At 43.4% G+C, this 25,840-nt stretch overlaps 2 protein-coding genes across 6 annotated transcripts in view; both read right to left on the reverse strand.

The window, feature by feature from the left end:
- Positions 1-19,989, reverse strand: part of LOC311111533 (SH2 domain-containing adapter protein F-like) — a 117,433-nt gene extending 97,444 nt beyond the window's left edge. For 2 of the 5 annotated variants that reach the window (XM_084154276.1, XM_084154278.1), the window contains exon 1: positions 19,279-19,911. In XM_084154276.1, coding sequence (XP_084010402.1) covers positions 19,279-19,713 — 435 coding nt within the window. In that variant the 5' untranslated portion in view covers positions 19,714-19,911. Of the gene's footprint in view, positions 1-19,278 lie in introns of all 5 variants that reach the window. The other 3 variants (XM_084154275.1, XM_084154277.1, XM_084154274.1) reach the window with 3 other exon arrangements.
- Positions 19,990-21,646: 1,657 nt separating this feature from the next.
- On the reverse strand, positions 21,647-24,382 carry LOC311111166 (G2/mitotic-specific cyclin-B1-like; the record flags this gene model as incomplete). The annotated part of the gene is made up of 9 exons (XM_084153853.1): positions 21,647-21,760; positions 21,850-21,960; positions 22,163-22,312; positions 22,497-22,733; positions 22,815-22,973; positions 23,179-23,370; positions 23,510-23,659; positions 23,761-23,892; positions 24,305-24,382. The coding sequence occupies 9 exons, from the start codon at positions 24,380-24,382 to the stop codon at positions 21,647-21,649; spliced, it is 1,323 nt and encodes a 440-aa protein (XP_084009979.1).
- Between the last annotated feature and the right edge of the window lie 1,458 nt (positions 24,383-25,840).

Genomic DNA, 25,840 nt, shown 5'->3' on the forward strand with positions numbered 1-25,840 from the left:
GGACTCTAGAGAATCAATAGTGGTGCCAGTCTGTTCACCCAGCGGGCAGACAGACGGACTGGAGGAGTGGGGGTGGCTGGGTCCAAAATCTGGGAAACAACTCAATGGAGACCTACCCTGATTAAGTCGACACACACACACACACACACAAAATGCGCAGACAAGCATACTGTATACTGACAAGCACACACAGGAAACATTTTCACAGACAATCACACACATGCAGTCAAGCACACACACACACGCAGACACACACACACTCACAGGAAAGGAGTCGATTGGCACTACACTCCATAAGTCATACGTTAGCAGGAAGGGGTTTGGTTTCATTCTAAATAAGCTCTTCAGTCATCTAGTGAACAGAGCAGGGCAATCCTAGGGTGAACCAGGCTAATGCATGCCATGGCTGTGCCTCCAACTAACCAGCTGTCCTTAAGAACAACCACAGCCCTTCCTCTCCTCCACACCCTTCTCAGAAATACAGCCCACAGGGGAAGACACCTGCCAAGCCTCCCAGGCGGGGACTTTAAGGGGAATCGAGGAACCCAGTACAGTACGATCCATATCTAAAGCATTTCCCCAACTCTAGGCTTTGACACCACCTGGGAAAGCACCATCCTTCCCCTTCTGATCCAGTTTTGATTTCACTTAACAAGACAAGATATACAAAACTGAAACCTTTCAAAGTGCATAGCATTAAAGAGTGAAAAGTTCACCTTGGATTATGCAATGATGCGTAGGGTAAGAGGAGCATACAGGAAGAAGGTAGCATGTATATGCTCCAACTGATCACCTACACAAATCGGTAGATTAGATACTAGACAGGTTTAAAAAAGCCCATTAAAATGTGCTTCATACTGGCTACTTTGTGTTGTTATACACCGAAGGCCTGCCTCCTCCTTTTCCATCAGGTTTTGGGACATACAGTGGGGAAAAAAAGTATTTAGTCAGCCACCAATTGTGCAAGTTCTCCCACTTAAAAAGATGAGAGAGGCCTGTAATTTTCATCATAGGTACACGTCAACTATGACAGACAAATTGAGAAAAGAAAATCCAGAAAATCACATTGTAGGATTTTTAATGAATTTATTTGCAAATTATGGTGGAAAATAAGTATTTGGTCACTTACAAACAAGCAAGATTTCTGGCTCTCACAGACCTGTAACTTCTTCTTTAAGAGGCTCCTCTGTCCTCCACTCGTTACCTGTATTAATGGCACCTGTTTGAACTTGTTATCAGTATAAAAGACACCTGTCCACAACCTCAAACAGTCACACTCCAAACTCCACTATGGCCAAGACCAAAGAGCTGTCAAAGGACACCAGAAACAAAATTGTAGACCTGCACCAGGCTGGGAAGACTGAATCTGCAATAGGTAAGCAGCTTGGTTTGAAGAAATCAACTGTGGGAGCAATTATTAGGAAATGGAAGACATACAAGACCACTGATAATCTCCCTCGATCTGGGGCTCCACGCAAGATCTCACCCCGTGGGGTCAACATTATCACAAGAACGGTGAGCAAAAATCCCAGAACCACACGGGGGGACCTAGTGAATGACCTGCAGAGAGCTGGGACCAAAGTAACAAAGCCTACCATCAGTAACACACTACGCCGCCAGGGACTCAAATCCTGCAGTGCTAGACGTGTCCCCCTGCTTAAGCCAGTACATGTCCAGGCCCGTCTGAAGTTTGCTAGAGTGCATCCAGAAGAGGATTGGGAGAATGTCATATGGTCAGATGAAACCAAAATAGAACTTTTTGGTAAAAACTCAACTCGTCGTGTTTGGAGGACAAAGAATGCTGAGTTGCATCCAAAGAACACCATACCTACTGTGAAGCATGGGAGTGAAAACATCATACTTTGGGGCTGTTTTTCTGCAAAGGGACCAGGACGACTGATCCGTGTAAAGGAAAGAATGAATGGGGCCATGTATCGTGAGATTTTGAGTGAAAACCTCCTTCCATCAGCAAGGGCATTGAAGATGAAACGTGGCTGGGTCTTTCAGCATGACAATGATCCCAAACACACCGCCCGGGCAACGAAGGAGTGGCTTCGTAAGAAGAATTTCAAGGTCCTGGAGTCTCCAGATCTCAACCCCATAGAAAATCTTTGGAGGGAGTTGAAAGTCCGTGTTGCCCAGCGACAGCCCCAAAACATCACTGCTCTAGAGGAGATCTGCATGGAGGAATGGGCCAAAATACCAGCAACAGTGTGTGAAAACCTTGTGAAGACTTACAGAAAACGTTTGACCTGTGTCATTGCCAACAAAGGGTATATAACAAAGTATTGAGAAACTTTTGTTATTGACCAAATACTTATTTTCCACCATAATTTGCAAATAAATTCATTAAAACTCCTACAATGTGATTTTCTGGATTTTTTTTTCTCATTTTGTCTGTCATAGTTGACGTGTACCTATGATGAAAATTACAGGCCTCTCTCATCTTTTTAAATGGGAGAACTTGCACAATTGGTGGCTGACTAAATACTTTTTTTCCCCACTGTAACATAACTAGGACTAGTTTGCCACAGCGTAATTATGGGTTCCTCCTCTGTTTTTCTTCTGTGATATTAAAAGAGGAATTACATCCAATGCAAACACTCTTTTGGCTTGTTTTCGTACCACAAATATTATACATCTCACACACAACTTGAATTCAATTCAGCCAGTCAGGTTACAAATGTTTCTGTCCCAGAAGTCATCAACAGTTACAAATGGCATGCATCTTTATCCCCTTCACACTATATATCACCTTGGGTCTGTTTCCATATGGATACAGTAGCACAGCCCAAACCAGATACTAAGTAATCCTGACCAAAACAAGAGATACATCACACGTATAGTGGTGGAGAGTGTACATACAGCCAGCCCAGAGCACTGGAAGCCCAGTCTGACTGAACACATTCCATATGGGAGAGAGCAAGAGAGAACCTCAGTGCATTAAGCTGCCTGTGTAGGGCAGGCAGGCAGGCAGTGTATGCCAGAAGCCATCTGTGTGTCCACGTGGTAAACACAGTGGAGAAAACCTGGCTTAGTAATTAAGGGAAACTATGCCTTATGACTGGAATGCCTTCAACCCCATACTTACTATATCTTAGTGTATATGGAAGTAGAAGATATTCGATGACTTATGTCAGTGCCCTCCTCAGAGAGGGCACAATACCTGACAGTAGGACAGTTCTACTGTACGCCACAAAGCTGTGGCTAGCTTAACGATGGATAGCCGCTGTGCCCACAAACATTATATTGGATTGTGTGGTCCTGTCATCAAACAGCAGGGACCAAAAAAGATTGATGTATTAAACGAAGTGGAAAAGAACATTGCAATCAAGCTAGACATTCTGTATATTTAGCCCTGTGACTGGTCTTCAATCATTTTTCACAGGCAGCCAGTGAAAGCTCTTTTTAGCACCTGGTAATGTTGCTGCTACTGAGAAGGAGAGAGGAGAGCCATTCTGCTTGTCCTCTGGAGCCCGAAGCTGAGGTTGATAGTGAGGCTGGTTCTGGATGGCAGGTTCCTGCCTCCCACCACCTCTCCTTATCACTTAGTACTAGCTACCCCACCATATTTTCATATTTGAGAACATTTTTTTCCGGAGATCTTAATTTGTGTCGACAGGGATTTCTCTGCCTAAGATACCAAGAAACAGTCTTAAAAACGTACAAACGAAGCAATGGAATGGACCAACTACATTCCATTTGACATTTCTCCACATCAATCTTACATTTCCATATCCATTATTCAGAGAAAATGAATTTAAGGAAACAAGCAAACAACTCAGTCCAAATGAAAGTAAAAGTTGGCAGTTACCACACTACTTGGGTGTTGACTTTCTCCTGCCTTGGGGCCTTGGGCCACATCTAACACCAGTATTTGGGAGGAGGCGATCAATTAGTCTGAGTGTTTTTGGGAGTTACCCCTCCTCTGTGAAGGTCCTGCCACACTGCACTAATGCTAGCCAGCTGGAGGAGCAGGGGAACATGGAGAGAGGGGACCATCCCTACCTGCCTTCCCGGGGCCTCCCTGCCTGCCTGCCTGCCTGCCTGCCTCTCTGCCTGCCTGCCTCTCTGCCCGCCCGCCTCCCTCCCTGCCTGCTTCCCTGCCTGCCTGCCCGCCTCCCTCCCTCCCTCCCTGCCTGGCGGCCTGCTTGCCTGGGGACCCACCATCTGCCTTCTGGCATGTCAGGTTGTGTCGGGACCATAGCCAAGCCACCACACTTGTCATGAAGTCAAATTCACCCACAGTGAGTGCAATACTGCAGTGCTTCTATTTAGGGTGCTATTCTGTATGTGAGCTTTTCTAAGCAGAGATGTAAGCTGTGAGTAGCCTCACAAAGCAACCTTGTAGGCTTATGACATCTCGTCCCCTATCACTACTCTGCAGCAGCACAGAGATAACTTACTTAATGACTCCCAGCCTGTTGTCATGCTGAGCTACCAGGTTCACTGTGTCTTACACCTGCAGCTGCTTAGATAGCCATAGTAGGAGAAATAGCCCAACACTGCTTAAAATACATTGCAGCTCTCAAGGAATGAAATCTATTTCGAATCAGTGTGAGCATTAGCCAATGAGGGAGAGTGTAACAGGCACCTGCCACTTGGCATTGGCATTCCACACAGTAAAGAGAGAGCTTCTGAGATTACAATTCAATTGGGCTGCAGTCCTCCATTAGAACTAGGAAAATATACAATCTTCCTTCTCCCACACCATCACATGCAGACCAAGTGGATCTAACAGGCAATTATCATATAGAACATCTGGGGCCATAAAAGGGAGAACATTGAAGTCTGAGTTTGTGGTTATCGTATAGGATGATTTTTGGCAGTATGCTGCTACGCACCAATTTATAGCTTCCCCCACGTCCAAACTCTGTTGAGTTGAGTTAACTATGCCATTCAGTCATTGACAAAATCCAACTCCTCAAGCTATAAACACAAAAAAATGAATAATAATAAAAAGTAAACTACTGTTGAACGTACCAGATAGACACGCACGCATGCAGACACGCGGCTAATATGACAGCCAGCCCCCTGCCAGCCACCTGAGTAGCCACCTGAACGACTGGTGACAGTAATGGAATGTGGAGACGTTACACACAAATGTGACAAATGTCACAGCTGGTCCAGAAAGGATGAGGGGTGTCAGAGCTACTGGGGGCTTAAGCCTCCCCCACCTCTCCCCCTACCAGACCACCACAAGAGTCGACATGCTAGGGAAGGAGTGAGGAGGAGGAATGGAGGGAAAGGGGGGGAAAAAAAGGGACTGGCGTTTGTGATTTATGTCTCCACACCACAGGGGATATGAGCCACTGATAACCTAATACAACTCAGGGCTTGGCTGCTCGATTGAATTAGGGCATTTCAAGGGCTCTTTTTTGCTGCTATGGGTCTTTTGTTCTTAAGTTGTAAAAAATGATATCAGAACTAATGAAAGCCATCTTAGAGAGGGGGGGATAAGGAGGAGAGAGGAATAGGATGCCCAGCACATGTTTACTTTCCTGTTTAGACAAATATTCATTTAAAAAGGGAACTTGAACAACAGATATCACACAGCCTATTGTTGAATGCTGATTGTTCCAACTTATCTTGAACTATAAATACAGGATACATGCACTCAGCTCAGTTCCAGTCATCTGAAGCTAACAGCTTAGCATCAAACATTGCCACAAGGCAATTTACTAAAGCAGAACCGATTGCAACCACTGATGTTGACACAATACAGCCACTATCAATAAGATACTTCTGTGATTCAAAGATGGGAGAGGAAATCTGGTTAGGATTCAATGAAACCCTATTGTGAAGCACGATTCCAGCTGGGGGCTATATTCCTCTCACATGAGTGAAAAGACTGTATAGATGGAGCTTTCCCACAATGCAGCTCTGACGTTAATGAAACTTTATTACGCCGTATCCTAAGAGACAGGGGTTGTTGGACGGGGAATCAGCCTGTGGCTCTATGGGCCTCAACAAGGACGTAGCAGCGCCAGCCCTGAATGCCTACTTAAGAACCAGGGAAGATAGCTACTAGCTAATCAAATTATGTTTTCCATGAGCGCCCATTGTTTTCAATCAGTCGCAAGCAATAGAAGCTAGAGCAACGCTAAGTGGAGGAGAGCACTTCTCATAAGTAAAGAAAAATCATGTTTGTCTTCTTGCAGGTTAATTCATTTGTCAGCTTTGCTTTTAGCCTTATTAAAGCCCTCTCAAACTCAATGTTCCGAGGTTAAAGCATGTTTCTTGATTAGGGAAGACTGAAAAAAGAGACAAATATTGATGGCTAGAGAAGACCTGTGGAGAAACAATTTAGAGACAAAAGCACACATTATAGATAATTAGTACATGTGAAATGGTGACACTGGGTTCAAAAGAAAACATATTTAGACCTCCCTTCTCCCTAACATCGCCCAAACATGCATTTCCCCAGTCATTAATGAGGATTTAGGAAAGTGTGCAAAACATGCTACTTTAACCTGCATGCATCACTGTGGGATCATTTCTAGCATCTCCCTTCTTTGCACTCCAATGTGTTCAGCCATCATTCTCACGTGTCTCTCTGTCTTTCCCCCAGTCAGACATCTGTGTTGTTCAAAGCACAGCTCACACTTTTTCATGTTGACCTATTTATCAGCTGCTCCTTTAAGATTCAGACCACATAAAACAGGCTTCTTTATATCTCTGGGCTGCTGCACATGTGGGGTGGCTTTTCACACGCCAGCCGGGAAAAGCCCACTCTTTTGGCACATGGAGAAGTGGTTTAGTGCGTCATTGATCATATACTTTGTATGGGAACCCTTCCAGACGCAACGACAGTGACGCCGATACCCTGCAACACGGGTCAGTGTTACAGCAAGAAAAACATCAGAGCTGCATTATAATGGGAGAAAAGAGAACAGCACTTGACACTTTGCCTTGAGATAAAAGAGGTACATTACACAGCTGTGTGTGTGCAGTGTTTCCCTCCTACACTTGTGAGTGGGATATAGGCTATGCTGCAGGCAGGGCCATTCAGTCCTTACAGGAGTCAGGTTTTCCCACACACTAAGGACAGTCACACCAACACTGACACAAGGTTTAAGGGAGCGCTAAATCATACTGATCATCTGCAGAGGGATGATAAACTCATGATAATCACAGACCTAGCTTATACTGGAGATCTGTACTTTTATGGCATGTCATGCTGATGATCCCTTAAGAAAAAACTAACAGGATTTTCTGCTATGAACAATGCATTATACATCTGTAAGGATGTTTTAGCACTGCCGTTAAAAGTTAGTGACAAAGGAATGTTACTCTGCCAGTCTGCCACAGTATCAGCTTTATGGATCTCCCGAGTGGCGCAGTGGTCTAAGGCCACTAGAGATCCTGGTTCGAATCCAGGCTCTGTCGTAGCCGGCCGCGACCGGGAGACCCATGGGGCGGCGCACAATTGGTCCAGGGTAGGGGAGGGAATGGCCAGCAGGGATGTAGCTCAGTTGGTAGAGCATGGCGTTTGCAACGCCAGGGTTGTGGGTTCGATTCCCACGGGGGGCCAGTATGAAACAAACCCCCCCCCCAAAAAAATGTATGCATTCACTAACTGTAAGTCGCTCTGGATAAGAGCGTCTGCTAAATGACTAAAATGTAAATGTAATGTATTTTTTCTTTATCCCTGAAGTGAGACTCAAGGTTGCAAGTCGTTTCTCTGACAATGCCATATGGGTCCTCAAAATGTTACGAGGGAGTTGCTGCACAAACTTGTTCTTTATTCTGTTTTTTAAAAAGCACTTTCTATTCTCATTCCAAGGCTCTCGAAACCCGAGTGACATAAACATGTTGCATAACGCCGAGCCAAGAGGCACGCAGCATGAACAGGACAGCACTTTGGACAGCAGAGCAGCAGGCTACTCACTGAGGCTGAGCCTTTTTTTTTTTCATTTCATTTGAGCTTACTGAGCCTGAACAGGTGCTTCTCTATTTCTAATGTAATATCACCTAACGTCAGGCCAGAAACCCAAACGCAATGCTTCACCATCCTCCTAGTCTCCCAGGAATACCTGCTGTACTCTACCTTTTCTGTACAATCCCCTCTTTCATTACCTTTTTTAGCCCATCATCCCTTTCTATGAAAGAATATCTATTTTCAACTCTTTCAGTTCCCTGTGCCCCACCTTCTGCCCAGAGAACCCTTATAGCACACTGAGGACCTTGACTAGAGGGTGGCTGGCCCAGATTCAGGCGCCCTTAATATTCGACAGATATTCAAGATTAACACTTGAGGATACGCTTGACAAAATCCAATTTCCTTTCTCAGCTCTTTTTCCTCTGAAATAGATTTATGACTCTTGGAATTTAAGGAAGAGGGAGTAGTGGTTAAGTTGTGTGGAGGAATGGGCCTGTTGTTGGTCCACTAGAGGCATAAAAGGCTGAGACGCACACACACGCCTAGTGTTGTTTGGGAGAAATAAGCCTTAAGTAAAGTGTGGTTTGCTATGCTAGGGACAGAGGGGACAAAAATGACATAATTATGAAAAGTAGGACATAAGAATAACAATGGGAATCCAGTGAGCATGACCTTTTGATTTGGGTGTGTGATTTATACAGAGTAGGGAAAACAAATGGAGGCAGGCCCAGGAGCCAGCTGCACATAAACAAAGCAGGGAAGTTTGATGTGAGGAGGATGACTTGATTGCGGTCGGAAGCGACGTGGCCTCAGATAGCCTTTGTGTGGTGAGCGTGTACAGAGAATGCTGCACGTCAAACCCAACAGCTCAGACTGACAATAGAACTTGCAGGCAGGCAGGGTGGAGTCTCATATCACCCTGCCATCGCTATGGGGCTTTCCACCTCCCATAGCAGGAGAGGGAGAGAGGGAAGGAGTCTTTACACAGACTTCACTGCAGCCTGACCTGACTAGGAGGTCCCTAACAGAACACGACACCACAGCTATGTATTGACACAGTACAATGTCACAATCCCAATCCCTTTGCCAGTTTGCTCAAGCTGCAACATGAGGAAATATTAACCCTGCCTGGTTATATTTTAGCATGGATCAGAGTCAACATTCCCAGACTGTTCGAGAGTGGCGAGCTAGTGCAGACTTGCCCAGCCCCAGTCAAAAGGGAATGTCACCAAGTTGTAAACACTTCCTGTCAGGAAGGGAGCACTTCCTTAATCCTGGAGCAACCCTCTTGTTCCTTATTTTCCATCAAACAAAAGCAGACTGTCAGTGGCCTGGTTGCTTTACCTTTGGTCCAATCACTGCACCAAGCAATTTATATGGTGGCTGAACTATATTAGGCCTACACCTAGAGACAGAGTATTAAAAACGGATATACATGTAATACAGTAGTAACTATAGGATATTATGGAAGGGAAAACAGCAGGGCAAACTCTCTAACCCTACCCCTAACAAGATCTGTGTCCTACAAAGCCCAGGAGAGACATAAGTGCCCATCCAGTCTATAATGAGAGGTTTGGCCAGTTCCCCAACGGTGCCTGTGGCTATGGAGACCATGACCCCACTGGCAGACACACACACACACACACACACACACACACACACACTCCAGCCTCAGCACCTGTCAGTGAGCACAGATAATAGGTCAGCTCCACTGTGATGGTAGGGCACAGACCTTAAAGAGCTCCACTACCTCCCAGATAGTAAATAGAGAAACAGTGTAGCTCAACTCCCCTCTACACTATATCTAAAATACCATGGGATAATTCCTATGTTCTACACACAGAAAAACCAGCATAGGTCAAATATGGCCAACTATGTGGAGAGAGCAGCAGTGTGGTGTACTCAGAGTTGAGGTTGAGGGTCGTCCTACTGTTAGCTACCAGCGGGGCGGTTAAAAATACCCGCGCTTCAAGCAGACTTTCTGTGCGTGCCCTGGATGGCATGAAACCTCAGGGCTCAATTTGTTTCCTTTTAAATCAGTGTCTGACGATGTGCACACCAACCAGGGCTTCCCTTACAGGCTGTACTACACTGTGTCATTAAACAAAACAGTGTCATGTGTCTACAGACCACTCTCATGACTACAGTGGCCAATAACTGCCTGCATACAGGGCCTGGCATTTGTGACCTGTTGGGTTCACATGAGCCATGCAGGTTGTACAGCTGAAAGCCTAGAGAAATACACAGTGGAACAGCTACAGTACCAGGATAAGCTGCTGCTAACCCTCTTTAGGTAAAAAGAGAAAATAAAATGTCTTCATGTTTCCAGATCTCAGGACTAGAATTGTACATGGGGGTTCACTCATTCAAACTTTGTCATCATGTTAAATTGGTTAATATGTCCCCCACCCAATAAAAGCAACAAAATGTTTTGTGACATACAGTGGGGAAAAAAAGTATTTAGTCAGCCACCAATTGTGCAAGTTCTCCCACTTAAAAAGATGAGAGAGGCCTGTAATGTTCATCATAGGTACACGTCAACTATGACAGACAAATTGAGGAAAAAAATTCCAGAAAATCACATTGTAGGATTTTTTATGAATTTATTTGCAAATTATGGTGGAAAATAAGTATTTGGTCACCTACAAACAAGCAAGATTTCTGGCTCTCACAGACCTGTAACTTTTTCTTTAAGAGGCTCCTCTGTCCTCCACTCGTTACCTGTATTAATGGCACCTGTTTGAACTTGTTATCAGTATAAAAGACACCTGTCAACAACCTCAAACAGTCACACTCCAAACTCCACTATGGCCAAGACCAAAGAGCTGTCAAAGGACACCAGAAACAAAATTGTAGACCTGCACCAGGCTGGGAAGACTGAATCTGCAATAGGTAAGCAGCTTGGTTTGAAGAAATCAACTGTGGGAGCAATTATTAGGAAATGGAAGACATACAAGATAACTGATAATCTCCCTCGATCTGGGGCTCCACGCAAGATCTCACCCCGTGGGGTCAAAATGATCACAAGAACGGTGAGCAAAAATCCCAGAACCACACGGGGGGACCTAGTGAATGACCTGCAGAGAGCTGGGACCAAAGTAACAAAGCCTACCATCAGTAACACACTACGCCGCCAGGGACTCAAATCCTGCAGTGCCAGACGTGTCACCCTGCTTAAGCCAGTACATGTCCAGACCCGTGCTAGAGTGCATTTGGATGATCCAGAAGAGGATTGGGAGAATGTCATATGGTCAGATGAAACCAAAATATAACTTTTTGGTAAAAACTCAACTCGTCGTGTTTGGAGGACAAAGAATGCTGAGTTGCATCCAAAGAACACCATACCTACTGTGAAGCATGGGGGTGGAAACATCATGCTTTGGGGCTGTTTTTCTGCAAAGGGACCAGGACGACTGATTCGTGTAAAGGAAAGAATGAATGGGGCCATGTATCGTGAGATTTTGAGTGAAAACCTCCTTCCATCAGCAAGGGCATTGAAGATGAAACGTGGCTGGGTCTTTCAGTATGACAATGATCCCAAACACACCGCCCGGGCAACGAAGGAGTGGCTTCGTAAGAAGCATTTCAAGGTCCTGGAATGGCCTAGCCAGTCTCCAGATCTCAACCCCATAGAAAATCTTTGGAGGGAGTTGAAAGTCCGTGTTGCCCAGCGACAGCCCCAAAACATCACTGCTCTAGAGGAGATCTGCATGGAGGAATGGGCCAAAATACCAGCAACAGTGTGTGAAAACCTTGTGAAGACTTACAGAAAACGTTTGACCTGTGTCATTGCCAACAAAGGGTATATAACAAAGTATTGAGAAACTTTTGTTATTGACCAAATACTTATTTTCCACCAAAATTTGCAAATAAATTCATTAGAAATCATACAATGTGATTTTCTGGATTATTTTTCCTCATTTTGTCTGTCATAGTTGACGTGTACCTATGATGAAAATTACAGGCCTCTCTCATCTTTTTAAGTGGGAGAACTTGCACAATTGGTGGCTGACTAAATAATTTTTTTCCCCACTGTACACCAGATAAGTGCAGTGAAATGTGTTGTTTTACAGGGTCAGCCATAGTAGTACAGCACCCCTGGAACAAATTAGGGTTAAGTGCCTTGCTCAAGAGCACATTGACAGATTTTTCACCTTGTCAGCTTGGGTATTCAAACCAGCGACCTTTTCGTTACTGGCCCAACGCTCTAACCACTAAAAGCAGGTGAACATTCCTCTTAAACCATTGTAAAACTTCTAGTTATACACCATATGCTACTCAGTATTTTCATTCAGCTTTCAGAAAACAGTCAATTAATGTCATTATAAAGTTGTATAAAGCTCTATAAAACAGTCCACATCTACAGTATCAATGCATAATCTCTTTCCTGACCAGATCAACATTTCACAACTGAGTTTTGTCCTCATGTCATTCCTCCATGTAATCCTGTAGTGTAGTCATCTTCCCCACGCAGAATGACATCATCCTGGTGGGTTGAGGCGGGGTGCAAATAAAGTTAGCTGTGTTGGCCCAGCACCAGCAGAGCTCTGGGTTCCTTCCTCCTAAAGAGCTCTTCCAGGATTCCTGCCTGGGTCATAGGAATTTAGAAAGCATATCCTAATTAACTGATTCCCTGTGCAACTGTTAAGAACAGAATATGATACACCCATAACACACCACAGAAGGGTATTGTTGTTTGGAGAGAAAGAAAAACATGGCTACCCAGTCCACCTGGAAATGCTTGATAATCTGTTGCTGGAATACAATAGTGCCAGTTGCCAAGGCAGCTGGGATACCTTGAAGAGTTCAACAAATGGATGGCCCTCTTGGACACTTCAGAGAACAATAACATGATTGAAAACTACCCAACAGTCCTCTAACTGGACTACAAGGAGATGCTGCGCCAAAGCAATCATCTTAGACCAGGCTCAGCTGTAATTATAATAATAATATATAATAATATAATATAATATAATATAATATGCCATTTAGCAGACGCTTTTATCCAAAGCGACTTACAGTCATGCGTGCATACATTTTTTTTTTGTGTGTATGGGTGGTCCCGGGGATCGAACCCACTACCTTAGCGTTACAAGCGCCGTGCTCTACCAGCTGAGCTACAGAGGACCACCATTATGGGGCAGTGTATCCATAGCAACCAACAACTTGTTTTTTGATCAATCATCATAATGTGGAAAGTATTCATTTTCTTGTGAAACATACCCAGTGAACATAACAATAAATGTTTCATTGATCATCTTTAAATAAAAAGCTAAATTCTTTCCCCCGCCATGGACCTAACTAGCTTTCAATTCCACATAGTATCACTATCTAGGCTCTCTGGTCATCATTAACTCATACCTTTTATTTTTTACTGTATAGTTATTTGCATTCTTAAAACTCTGTCGAGCATTAAAGTAAAGGGTCAGCATGTTTTAACTCCTACTGTATAGACCTACTGTACTCTGTGCCTTCTACTCTGTTTGCCTGGACCAGAAATATCCCTTAAAGAATGAAAGAGACCATTTAACCTCCCATGGGTGTTACATCTGGAAATGACTTTCACAGAGCAGACAATTAAGCAGCAATACAACCCCTTTCAGGTTTGACACTTGGAAAGCAATCCCTTTCAGACTTCTTCCTTGGCGATACAGTGTAAGTAAACAGGCGTGTGTTTGTGTGGAGGTGGGTGTGGGAGGAGAAGGGCACTTCCTGTAATGCTATGACATTCAGCTAAAGCCAGCTATCAGAACCTGTCAGCTTCCATCTGATAGTAAGACAGGTATGAGACTGGCCATATGTCTAGAGACACCCATGCATCACATGATGGATTCTTGTGCCTGTGCCCGTCCAACACGAGGAGGTCAGATGCCCGGGTAGTGTTTACGTCTGACATTTCTCCTATCACTACCAGGGCTGAGAGGAGAGCAGAGTAGAAAACAGAACAACAAAGAGCTAGCAGGATGCGCTAAGAACATCCCCCTGAAGAGAGGAACTCCAGAGTAAAGGCTTTAAACAAGGCTTTAAACAAGGCTTTGAGATAGTAAGGGAATGATGAGGACAGTTCAGACCACCAAGCACTGCTAATCTACAGGCCAGTCAAACAGCCTTGATTTAGCCACACACCAAGAAACTGCTGCTGGAGGGAAACAGCAGGAACACACACACTCACACAAATTCAATCAGACCATCAAACAAGATTGGAACAGAAAGACAAAGACAAAGGGACGTGAGGTAAAGCCGCAGCATGTCTATTCCATGGGAAATTAAAGAGCGTCGGTTCAAACCCCCACGCGCTGTTGAGACGCTACTCGTAAGCTAATTACACACAACTGTCCCTTCAAGGACTCGGCTAAACAACACCTGATTGGCTCACAGCATCTGCTCTGATTCCATTATCTAAGATGTGATCTGGGATGGGGAGCGTTGTGGTGGCTCAGGCAGCTGATGCCCACTTGTAGCAGTCATCATTTCAAAAGAGATGTGAAGGGGACCAACACACTCAAATATACATGTAGAGTAGAGAAACGCCATCCGTATGCAGGGAAAGAAGCAGAGAAACAAAAGAGTGAGTGAAAATTGGATTTTGAGATGAACAACCGAGATTGTCAGATGGCAATTACAGGAATTACAAATAAAAATGACAAAACAAATAAACCATGGTCTCCCTGGCTGCTAATGCATCACTTGACTTTATGAATCGCTGAGTCAGAGGCTGTTAAAAGGTACATGGAAGGAAAAGGAAATAACCATGGAATAAATCTGTCAAATCTAATGTCGCAGTTGGCTGTGGGACAGCTGCCTGTGTTGTGTTTATGATCCTATACTGCATTATTCTAGACATAGATAGTGTATGTAAACTAGCTTATGGACTCATTGAGGCCCCATTCACTCAACTGCTTCATTGGGCCATGGTGGGAACTATAACGTGGCCAGAACACTGCTGCATAGGGTATCAAGGCCAGAGTAACCCTGGTGTTAAGGACAGTTTATGAATTCATAAAGCCACACAGCAATATATTTAGTAATATGATTTTACAAGGAGACTGTTATGCACTATTACTTTTGTTTACACATTTCATAGGTTGTGCCTGTCATCATTTTCATGTGTCCTTGAGAAGTTAGTGCGGAGTAGAGTAGAGCAGGCCAGACCATGCCAGGGGGAAGAGCTGAGAGATGATGAGAGCCTTTAATTAGCTGGATAATAATTGATCATCTCCCTCTACCATGAAGGTCGTTATAAAACAGGAAAACAACACATTTCAAAATAACAACAATCAAGCTGGTGCTCTTACCTGTGGCTGGCTCCTACGTGCTCGTCGTTATAATAGAAAGCCCATCAGAATGGAAATAAATGGGGCAGGCCTAGGTCTCATGTAAATCACCATACCTTGTATCATTATGCATGAACTAAGGCTTTCACTCCCCAACCTTGCAGGGCTTCCCCCCCCCCCCCTTTTCCCCCCCACACACACACAAAAAAAGCTTTGGAGGGTTGAGATTAGACAAAACACTAGACGGTATAGACTCTGCTATTGGCAGCACAAGCATTAGGTAAGCGGTTATATAATTAGCATCCACTAGTCAAGTAATTAAAACATCAATGGGGCTGTGGCTGTAACAAGACAGTGGTGTGGTCCTCTTTTCCTAGCTCTCTCTCCCTATAGTCAGCATTTCACTCCAGCCAGCACAATTGACCAGGCTATTAAGTTCCTGTATAGTCTCCGTAAATTGTGTGGTCTAAAATAGATCATGTTCAGTTGAAGAAATGTAATTAAGATCAGAATCCTTGCATGCTTTGATATGTTGTAGGCCTAAACTAAGAATAATACATGCCTTGATGTCACTACATTCCATAATGTTACAAACTGTGAAATATCTTAATAAATAACACCCCATGTCAGAACAAGGCTGTTTGGAAATGCAGCATTATCATCAGATGAAACTGCCTGACACTCAAGGCCCGTCTACACCACCCATCATCTGTATCTGAACAGAGACAACGCATAGCGCTTTACTGAGAAATCAGCTGAAAATCATATGTCCTCACAGTAAGGGTGCAGCCAGGATTTTACACATCTAGGGTTGTTGGTAAAGGGCAATTCCACAGTAACAAGAGTGATGCTTAGAATCAGATTTTTCACTTTGAAATATATGGTCAAACAAAAACCAATGATTGCAAAGTTACACAAACCATACAACTCTATGCACAAGGACTACCTTTAACAGTTGACTGAACATTTTACAAAAACACATTTACTTGCAGAACAGTGCAGTTACAAAAGTTTGATAACAGTGACAGTTTGTTTTGTTATTCCATTGAAGAACAGTCATATCATCAGCTAGCAGAGGCTAGTGCTATTATATTTGAAAATCCTCACCATGACAACCTCCAAAACTGATTTTTAAAAATTGTTGACCGTCTTCAAAAAAACAAATCCACAACAAGTGGAATACTTGTGTAATACATACAGTGTAATACCTGTTAAGCCTACTTGCTTCTACAGGTAGTTCTATTGGAAAATGAATAGGCTATTCTACATGTCTGTTCATAACCATCACACTTGGGGTCTCTCACTCTCACTACACCAATGTCAGTTGTGCATCTCAGCAGACAAACCCTACAGGAGTCTAGACAATAGCTCCTTCTGGAACAGTACCTGACAACATTACCTTGGCCTGTCTGTCCGAAAAGTCAGCATGTGTAAGGTTGAAGGCCTGTGTTGCCTAGAGATCCAACTCTATTGGAGACGGTCTCCTATCTTTATTACTTAGTCTTAGTCTAAATCCAGTCTTCTGAATCAGAATCCCCTCTAACTCACCCACCACTCACATGGATCTGATACAATTTCATCATGCTCATGTTTGAGTGCGCGAGATTTTTAAACCATGTTACAGAACAATCTGCCTGGCTGCCAGCTCCTCCAACATTATGAAAATGTATGCACTCACTAACTGTAAGTCGCTCTGGGTAAGAGCGTCTGCTAAATGACTAAAATCTAAAATGTGCCCAGTGCCCATTGCAAAAAGGGGGGTTGGGGGGAGACCGAGGCAACAGTATTTTCCTGCTTGAGAATGCCTTCTCTAATTGACTACCGAGATCAAAATAAGCCCCAATTAAGAGGAGACAGCGGTAATCCGTTTAATTAGCCAACAGCAGTCAGTTGCTGTGAGGAAACAGAGTCTTCAGTTTGCCATTATTTTAATTTCGTCAACTCTGGAACATTGTTCATCATTCAATTAAAAAAACCACTGCATTGTTGAATGTGATGACAGCTGCATACGAGAAACTACTTTCAGAAATGAAAAGACCATTTCTGAATACGCAAATCACTGTACAATTATTATATGGAGGTTTTTCAAGCTTTTAAATGGCTTGCCAATTGTCATGTTCCTTTGCTGTACGACACTGCTTACTGGCATATTTTATGACCACTACTTGAACTGAAATAGAAAAACTCCTATGGAATGGCAGGCAGGCACCCTCAACACTGAACAAACCGCACCTTACAACAGGAGATGTGGAGAGAGGAAGTAACCTGTTTATGGGACTAAGGAATTTCATAAACAGAATTGTAAATACGCAGCCTTACTTTGCATAAGGTTTTGGTTGTGCTCTACCTAAACTACTATGATCTTGTCTGACGTAGTAAGGTTGAGTAAACAAATACCTGGCAACAGGTGATTAGTTAGGGTTTCAGAGCAGGGAATAGTAGACGGAGTTATGCAGTATGGGTGTTGGCAGCGTTGAGAAATACTTCTGCACTTTTCTCTCACACATGCACACTTGTGCTTTTCCTGGGTCCTCCTCCCTGCCTGCGCTGGACGGAGAGGCATGTACATTCCTTAACATCACTGACATTGAATGTCTCAGGTTTCTTCCAATGAACCAGTGTATGTGTGTTCCTAAAAAGCAGTAGGCTTCAGGGCACATGGTGTACACTGACTGACTGCATAAGCGTCCTTGCCATCTGTCTCCGGTCCACACACTATTTCTGTTGATGACAGCGACAAAGTAGACTAGAGTACAGAGATGAGTTATAAAAGTGTAGATTTTGCTTGGTGAGCAGAGAGTTTAATGAACCTGGGTCTGGATTATTTGAAAACATGCACTTGGGCACCTTCACACAGGCCAAGTTCAAAAGGTGTGAGAGAACAGTGACATATACACCGTGTAGTTCTGCCAGTTTCAACAATCCATTCCCTGTTTGAATGTCCCCACATGATGGAACATGGTCTGATCGACTACTTTCAACAGTAACCAATGTGTTTGAATAGTGACATGTAAATGCCAACATCACATAACTATTGAACCATTTCTTTAATTGAACCTAGGTGGATAGATTGTAATATCTTACATTTAAGGAACTGTACTGGGAAGATGGCAGACAGTGTATGGCATCGTGTGGGCTTACGGTTTGCTGATGTCAACATTGTGAACAGAGTGCCCCATGGTGGCGGTGGGGTTATGGTATGGGCAGGCATAAGCTACCGACAATTAACACAATTGCAATTTAATCTAGAGATACCATGAAGAGATCCTGAGGCCCATTGTCAAGCCATTTATCCACCTGCCACCACCTCATGTTTCAGCATGATAATGCACAGCCCCATGTCACAGGGATCTGTACACACTTCCTGGAAGCTGAAAATGTCCCAGTTCTTCCATGGCCTGCATACTCACCAGAAACGTCACCCATTGAGCATGTTTGGGATGCTCTGGATCAACGTGTCCGACAGCATGTTCCAGTTCCCACCAATATCCAGCAATTTCACACAGCCATTGAAGAGGAGTGAGACAACATTGCACAATCAACTGCCTGATCAACTCAAAGATGTGTCACGCTGCATGAGGCAAATGGTGGTCACACCACATACTGACTGGTTCTGATCCACAACTCTACTTTTTTTTTTAAGGTTTCTGTGACCAACAGACGCATATCTGTATTCCCAGTCAAGTGAAATCCATAGATTAGGGCCCAATGAATTTATTTCAACTGCCTGATTTCCTTATGAACAGTAACTCAGTAAAATCTTTAATTGTTGAAGGTTGCATTTATATTTGTTCAGTGTAGTTCTCCCGGTTTCAATTATCCATTCCCTGTTTGAGAAAGTCCACACATGATAGAACACGGTCTGATCCACTGCTTTCAATGGTAATCAATGGGTTTGAATAGTGAAAATGTAATCGCCCACATCACAGAACTATTGAACCATCTCTTTAATTGAACCTAGGTGTATAGATTGTAATATCTTACATTTAAAAAAATCGAATTAGTCATTTAGACTTGTTCAAAGTTGTGTAGGCTATAGTGCCATAAAGGCTACAAGGTTACCGGTGTGGGATATTGGAGAGGTAGGCTCAAGGCTACACAAAATAATAAATAAAAACGTACCTTTTCTTTATTCTCATGTTCAGGTGGTGGTGAAGTGGGAGATTTAACGTTCCCTACAGCAACAGCTTGGGATATGATACCGCTGCCCGGAGTAGAGTTGCTTTTCTCGATTGTTTCCACCTTTATAAGCCGGTGCTTTGGTGACACATACTTTATGTCCGGCGACCCCACAGAGCCCAGACCAGTTCCAAACGAAATATTTCCTCCTCCCGTGTACGGGTCTTCGAAGTCCAGTTCCTTTTGTAGTTTGTAAGCAGCAAGAATGTCCGGCTGTGCGGGGCTTGGATAGAGAGAGGTGGCCCCGGAGCTTGGTTGTTGGTAGCCAGGTGTACCGGGCACAGCGGCGTGACAATGTCTGTAGTCCGGTTTCGGGGGCGCCGGAGGTGGTGCTTTGGTAGTTTTGAATCCTAGGTGTTCCTTGAACCATCTGGCCATGCTGCCAGTGCATTGCTCACAAATCTATTGAAATATTTCGTTGCACCTTTCCTGCCACTATCCTCCTACGCGTTGTATTCCTATAGATCACCTCGACTGGCTTCTGATTGTTTCTCCAGCACCTACTCCGTCCGTGGACACTGTGCTGACCAAGAGAATGCACTTTCTGATCTCCTGCAACTCTGACACTTTTGATCTGACAGCAAAGTCCTCTCCGCTACGCAACATGGGAGAGCGCTTGTGCAAGCGTGGGATACGCTTCCCTGTCCTCATACCTGAGAACATTCACTGCCACCTACCGGACTGATATGTTAATTTAGCCTAATAAATGCTTGGTTTTACATTAATATCCGTGAGTCGTTACATTGTCCATGTTTGTTCTCTAATAGTATGCTGTTGTAGTTGATAATTTAGTAAAAGTCCCTGATAGCCATTAACACGTGGGATTAAAAATATTTAAGAACGCGTGCAAAACACAACTGCTATCTAGTGGTAGACCTTGGTTAGCTCTTTTGCCCATTTAAAAGCAAATAAAAATATCAATTCCATACAGGCAGAGGTGATTACCATAGGCCCATATAATTGTTCCAAAATGGAAACTGTGAGCATACTAAGAACTGCATGCTCCATACCTGTGTGCCCAGTGACAGTGCCCTCTATTAAGTTAAATATAAGACAAACTATAGACTACATATCCACATAAGTAGGCCAAAAAGGCTCCTACAATGATTAATGTGGATGAGAATCATTTGAAGATACCTCCCCTAATATTATCACAATGCTCAATGAACTACAGAGAACACCCAGCTAAGGTAGGCTGCCTTTATTCAGGATCATGGAAGTTCCTTGTCCCTCTCCATTGGATCAAGTGTCCATATGTAGGCAAGACAAAGGTTTGTTCAATGACCGTGCAGTTGGACTGAAGGGTAAAATTCCTGCTCTTGTGCAAACTAGACCGCTTTCATCTCCAGATGGCCACTGAAGTCTGATCTGATTGCACATGACCAGTGAGGAGAGGTACAGGTTAATGCAGGTACTACTAGTCCCACCACAAATCCCTCCCTTACTGCAAAGCCTGATACAAGTTTATCTAGACTAGAGCGTCAGGCTATCCTCCCACAACAAACTGATGGGAAAATCTGTAAGACCCAGTATTTAATAAAAACCTGAAACTTATACACTATCACGTTTTTGGAAGTTGCAGTCAGTGTGTACTTGTCTGGAACTGCATTGCCAGAGGGAAAGGAACGCTGCCGCTACCTCACTTTCCAACCAAGGTGGATGAATTGAGGAACAGACTGAAGTAGAGGGGCGATTCAGCAACACTTGGAGGACAATATAATGAATAGAACTGCATCACCACAAACAGGCAGAGCAATAGAAGCTAGCTAAATCTCTCCTAGGTCTGCTGCCCCATCAGAGGGACCTTGAGATCATGTCGTAAACACTAATTGACTTTGCAATCAGAGAGCAGACAAGTCTTATTTCCTTTAGATGGAGACGCATCACAGCAACAGCCCACATTAGCAGAAGCCCAGGCTGCAGCAGTGGCTTTTTATGAAGCAATATTTAATAACTACACACCGCCAAGCAAGGAGCACAATGTGCAGCTAGGAGTTTAACCCTGAAAGGCCCCTGGGAGAGGCAGCAGCGCAATGCATTTAAGATAGATTTGTATTTTTTCGTCGCTGAAATCTTGCCATACACGTTGAAGGCAGATGGAGCAATTCCTTTTATCCCATCCAATCCCTGTTTCACTTTGATCAGCCCTCGTTTTTAGTTAAACACCCTGATGCAGGAGTCTGCTGTGGATCCCAATGTGGTGCTTATCATTTTCCAATACCATTTTAAAATCAAGACAAGCTATTGAAAACTATAGATTTATTAAAAAATGGTTTAAAAAGTGCTAAAAACATGGGGTAAATCATTTGTGTCAACAGTGAGAGTTGGATAGTTTGTTAATGTAGGCGTAAGCCCTGGTAGATGTCAGCTCTGGGAGACAGCTGACCCGGAGTAGTTTGAGGTTTTCATACTTCTGCTTGATTGACTGGAGAAAAAAAAAAGGGTTTCAGTTAAACATCACTGTGGCCCTACAGTACATCACTGGGCTAAAAGTAATCTAAAGGCTGGGCTCACCAACTGTTTCATGCTGCCATCACTCAAGCGCTCCAGCATCTTGGCAATGCATTGCATCACAGGTAGCAGAGAGAGCTCTGTGTAGCCTGTGTAGTGCTGCAGGGCTGGGGTCTATGAAGCAAACATTAGGTATCAATTCACTGTTAAACTTAAACACTGTTCTGTTGACAAATTTCACTCCATAACTGTACCTTTATCCGGAGTCATAACCCCCCCCCCCCCCCAAAAAAAATAAAATAAAATAAAATGGGTTAAAAGTGTCTAGTTTCATACACTTCACATAAGTCTAAAATATTAGTTGCTCATTACTGACCCATTCATAACCAGCAGAATCTTGAAAGATCCTGAATGATAAAGCAACAGCTGCAGCAGCGGTGAGGGATGGTGGATAGTGAACTGAGGCATAGTCCAGGAGGGTCAGCTCCAGCAGGTATTTAGCCAGCCCATAACCAACAGGCTGAAGCTGAAAGATAAGTGTACTGGCATGCAATATCATTTGTTGCCATGTGGCTCCGATCCAATGGTAACTTTTAAATAGCTGGTCAGCAAGTTCAATTAAGGAATACAAAAATAAGGTTGTCAGTTATAGCATGAAGCAAGTTGGGTGAGTTCACTTCAGGAGAGCTGTATTAAATTCAAAAACGCACCTTCCCAACCTTGGCAGCTCTCCTTAGAAAGTGAACTGGGGGTGGTCGTCCCAGTTCATAGTTCAAGGCTTTCAGAATGGTCATTTCCATCAAGCGTATCTCAGCACAGGAGTATGTGAAGTCTGTTGTATGGGCAAAGTCCTCCACCACAGGAGGAGAGATTTCCTCGTACTTGGAAGCGATGAGCATCGCAGTGACACCAACCAATTGCAGAGACTTCTTTGGCACTGGATTGTCCTGAGCAAAAAAGAAAATTGATAAAAAATATATATAAATAACTCAAATGTATCTGACCATCAGAGGAAAAACAAGCTATACCTGGAGAAAGCGGTCAATGATCCCAACAGTCATGTAGAGGGTCTCCTGGTGCAGTCTGAACTGACTCTGGACCTGTACCAGCCAGTCAACTAGAATACTCCGCATGCTCCCTGTCACATCACACCCCTGCAGATAACATGGTTTGATAGCCATGGCAACCTGTCAGACATTGAGAAGAGAGGGGTCTGTGGCAAGACTCAGGATCATAACTAATAATGGTTAATGTAGTGAAAAGGGGAAACAGGTGTTGCCGCTTATTGGCAACCCCCCCCCCCCCCAAAAAAAAAAAAATCACATTAAATGTGATTAGTCTCAGAACAAAACAAGAGATAGATGACAGTAGAGATTTGTCCAATTTGAAAACCTCCAGGTTCCTTAGATGAGCATAAATGTCTTTCACATAGTCACTGCACAGCGAGGAGTCGCCTGCATCTGCAGAGTCCACATCTGGGATGTTGAGCAGGGCATGTGAGAAGGCCTGTGGCACACTGAGCCCCTCGTTCCGAGTGGCCTCATGGCTCTGAGGCTCCTCAGGGGCAGCTGGAATGGGCTTGGCCTAAAGGACAACAAGATATGGAGATGTGGATGGAAGTCTTTGTGAAACTGAACTACAGACAACTACTGCGCATGAACAGATGAAAACTCTGATTTGAGCATATTGGATTTACATAGAAGAGTAATGCATATCTGACTACAGCCAAGCACGGCTTCAACCTTTTCTCCTGAAATCTCACCAGGTCACAGTTGCCAGCCCCAGTGTTCTCCTTGTCTTCCTTTGAAATAACAACACAGACTCTTTCAGTAGCACTCTGCTTACGTTGGGCTGGTTTGACGTGAACACCGGTCTGTTTCTCAGGAAAATAAAATGCAGATAATCATTCAAAAGTTGCACCAAAAACCAAACTGTAGTAATAAATATATTAATTGACAAAAGAGAAATATTTACATTTGTTTTAATTCCTTTGGCGTTGTTGTTAAGTTTGTTTGCTGCATTTCCCAAAGGCACCCTGGACCTCAGGCCATATGAGGTGGCAGGTTTTCCTGGTAAGGAAACATTCTCCTCTGACTTGGTCTGGACCTTCAATTCAACATTTAAAAGCACAATCGTGAGGTTGTTTCAATCCAACAGTAGCCCCGTCACTTGGTTTGTTATAAAGTACATTTACAAATACTAAAATGTCAATTTATATGTTGGGTTAAGATGTGGAAGACATGAGGCATTCATAATATTCTTCAATACCCAATGGGCATAAATTAAGTGAAATATCTACTGAACAGAAGGAAATATCCTAGCTCTTGAGAACCCAAGGCCATACATAAGGGCTAGAAATATCCCAGATTGTGCCTTCACAGTAGCCAAATAAGAATGGCTAACTGTCCCAAGAAGAGACTGCCACATGTAGAATGACAACATTCTTGTACCCCAGTATAACCAATGACAGTTCACTATTAGCCTACCATAAATATCAACGCATCTGTCATAACGTTACCTTTGGAACTGCACATTCTTCCTGATATGAAGGATTGGCCACTTTCACGGGCAATTTGGACCTCAAGTTGTAAGGCATTGAGACGACAGGTTTTGCAGTAATATTGGTCTCTTCTGGCATTACTTTCAGCCGCCTAAAACAGATTTTAAAACAGATCTATGGAATATTTGTCGTTCTACAAAACACGCTGTACCCGCCCATCAACAATGTTGATGGAAACCCATAGGCTAATCAGTGACCTGGACTCAGGGGTAGACATAACGATATATAGTAAATCTGTCTCCATCCATTTAGTAAGATATGTTACATTTAATTTTGGATATATTAAAATTGTGGATGTCCATCCATTTCGTATAATGTTACGTATTTGCAACACGTATGATATGTTACGAATTCCATTTTGTAGGAGTTAACATTAGCTAGGTGGCTAACGCTAATGTTAGCTAGGCTATGGGTTAGGTTAAAGGGTTAAGGTTAGTTAACATGCTAAGTAGTTGTCAAGTAGTCAAAAAGTAGTTTCAAAGTTGCTAATTAGCTAAAATGTTAAAGTTGTCTATGATGAGATTCGAACACGCAACCTTTGAGTTGCTAGACATTCCTGCCCACCCTCCTTACAATTTTGCTTTAAGTAAGCTTATCTTATGTAATCATACCAAAGCGTAACATATCATACTAATTTGAGTGTCCCGGATTTACATTTACTATGTTACATCTATGACACCAGGCAGCAACCACTAGTAGCAAACCTTGCACTGGCAGTAACCTACTGCAGCCAATTATGTATATATAAATCATTGAGTGTAGCTTACTTACCTGCGTTATTTGAGAAGCCACAATGAATGCTAACCCTGCAAAAGAACAGAAAGAAAGCTACGTTTCAGCTCTAAATTATAACTCCACTGATATTCAATGAAATTTACAGCTGCCATGTAGCGAGTTTATGCAACAGCTGTGTTCAATGACATTGATTGTAAATGGTCAGACTCATGCTGCGTTCGTGTAACCAAGTGGGAAGTGGGAATTTACCACATACGACTGGGAAAGATCCACTTGAACGGCCCTCCAACTGGTAATTACTAGTGGGAAAGTCCTATATCGTCCTGATGCTGCGTTCAAGTGCTAGTAAACCAGGAAACTCTCAAATGTTCAATTTGCTAACTGGTTGTAGTTAGTTATACAAGTGCCGTGTTCAACAAGTCAGCAAGTCGGAGATTTCGGAGTTTTCTAATTTGGACTAGCACATGAACGTGGCATGAGCTCCCACTTCTCCCACATGCTGACCTCTGACATCACCTATTAAGGAAATTACCGCGATAATAGCATTTTCGGCAGTTAAATGCAACAACAAAACATTATTTATAAACAACAATGTTAACCCTCATTTGTTTACAAGCATGATAGCTGTACTTTTAGCTTTCTGGTTTATGCAGCTGGTTGGCCATTAGCCAATTGGCGTTCCTCAACGAGTTCAAAGCACACGAAAGCATTTATGACTTCACAACTGGTAAATTCCCACCTCCCACTTTTTTATGAATG

This window comes from Coregonus lavaretus (assembly GCF_964263955.1).
Source record: "Coregonus lavaretus genome assembly, chromosome: 37".
Taxonomy (NCBI): Eukaryota; Metazoa; Chordata; class Actinopteri; order Salmoniformes; family Salmonidae; genus Coregonus; species Coregonus lavaretus.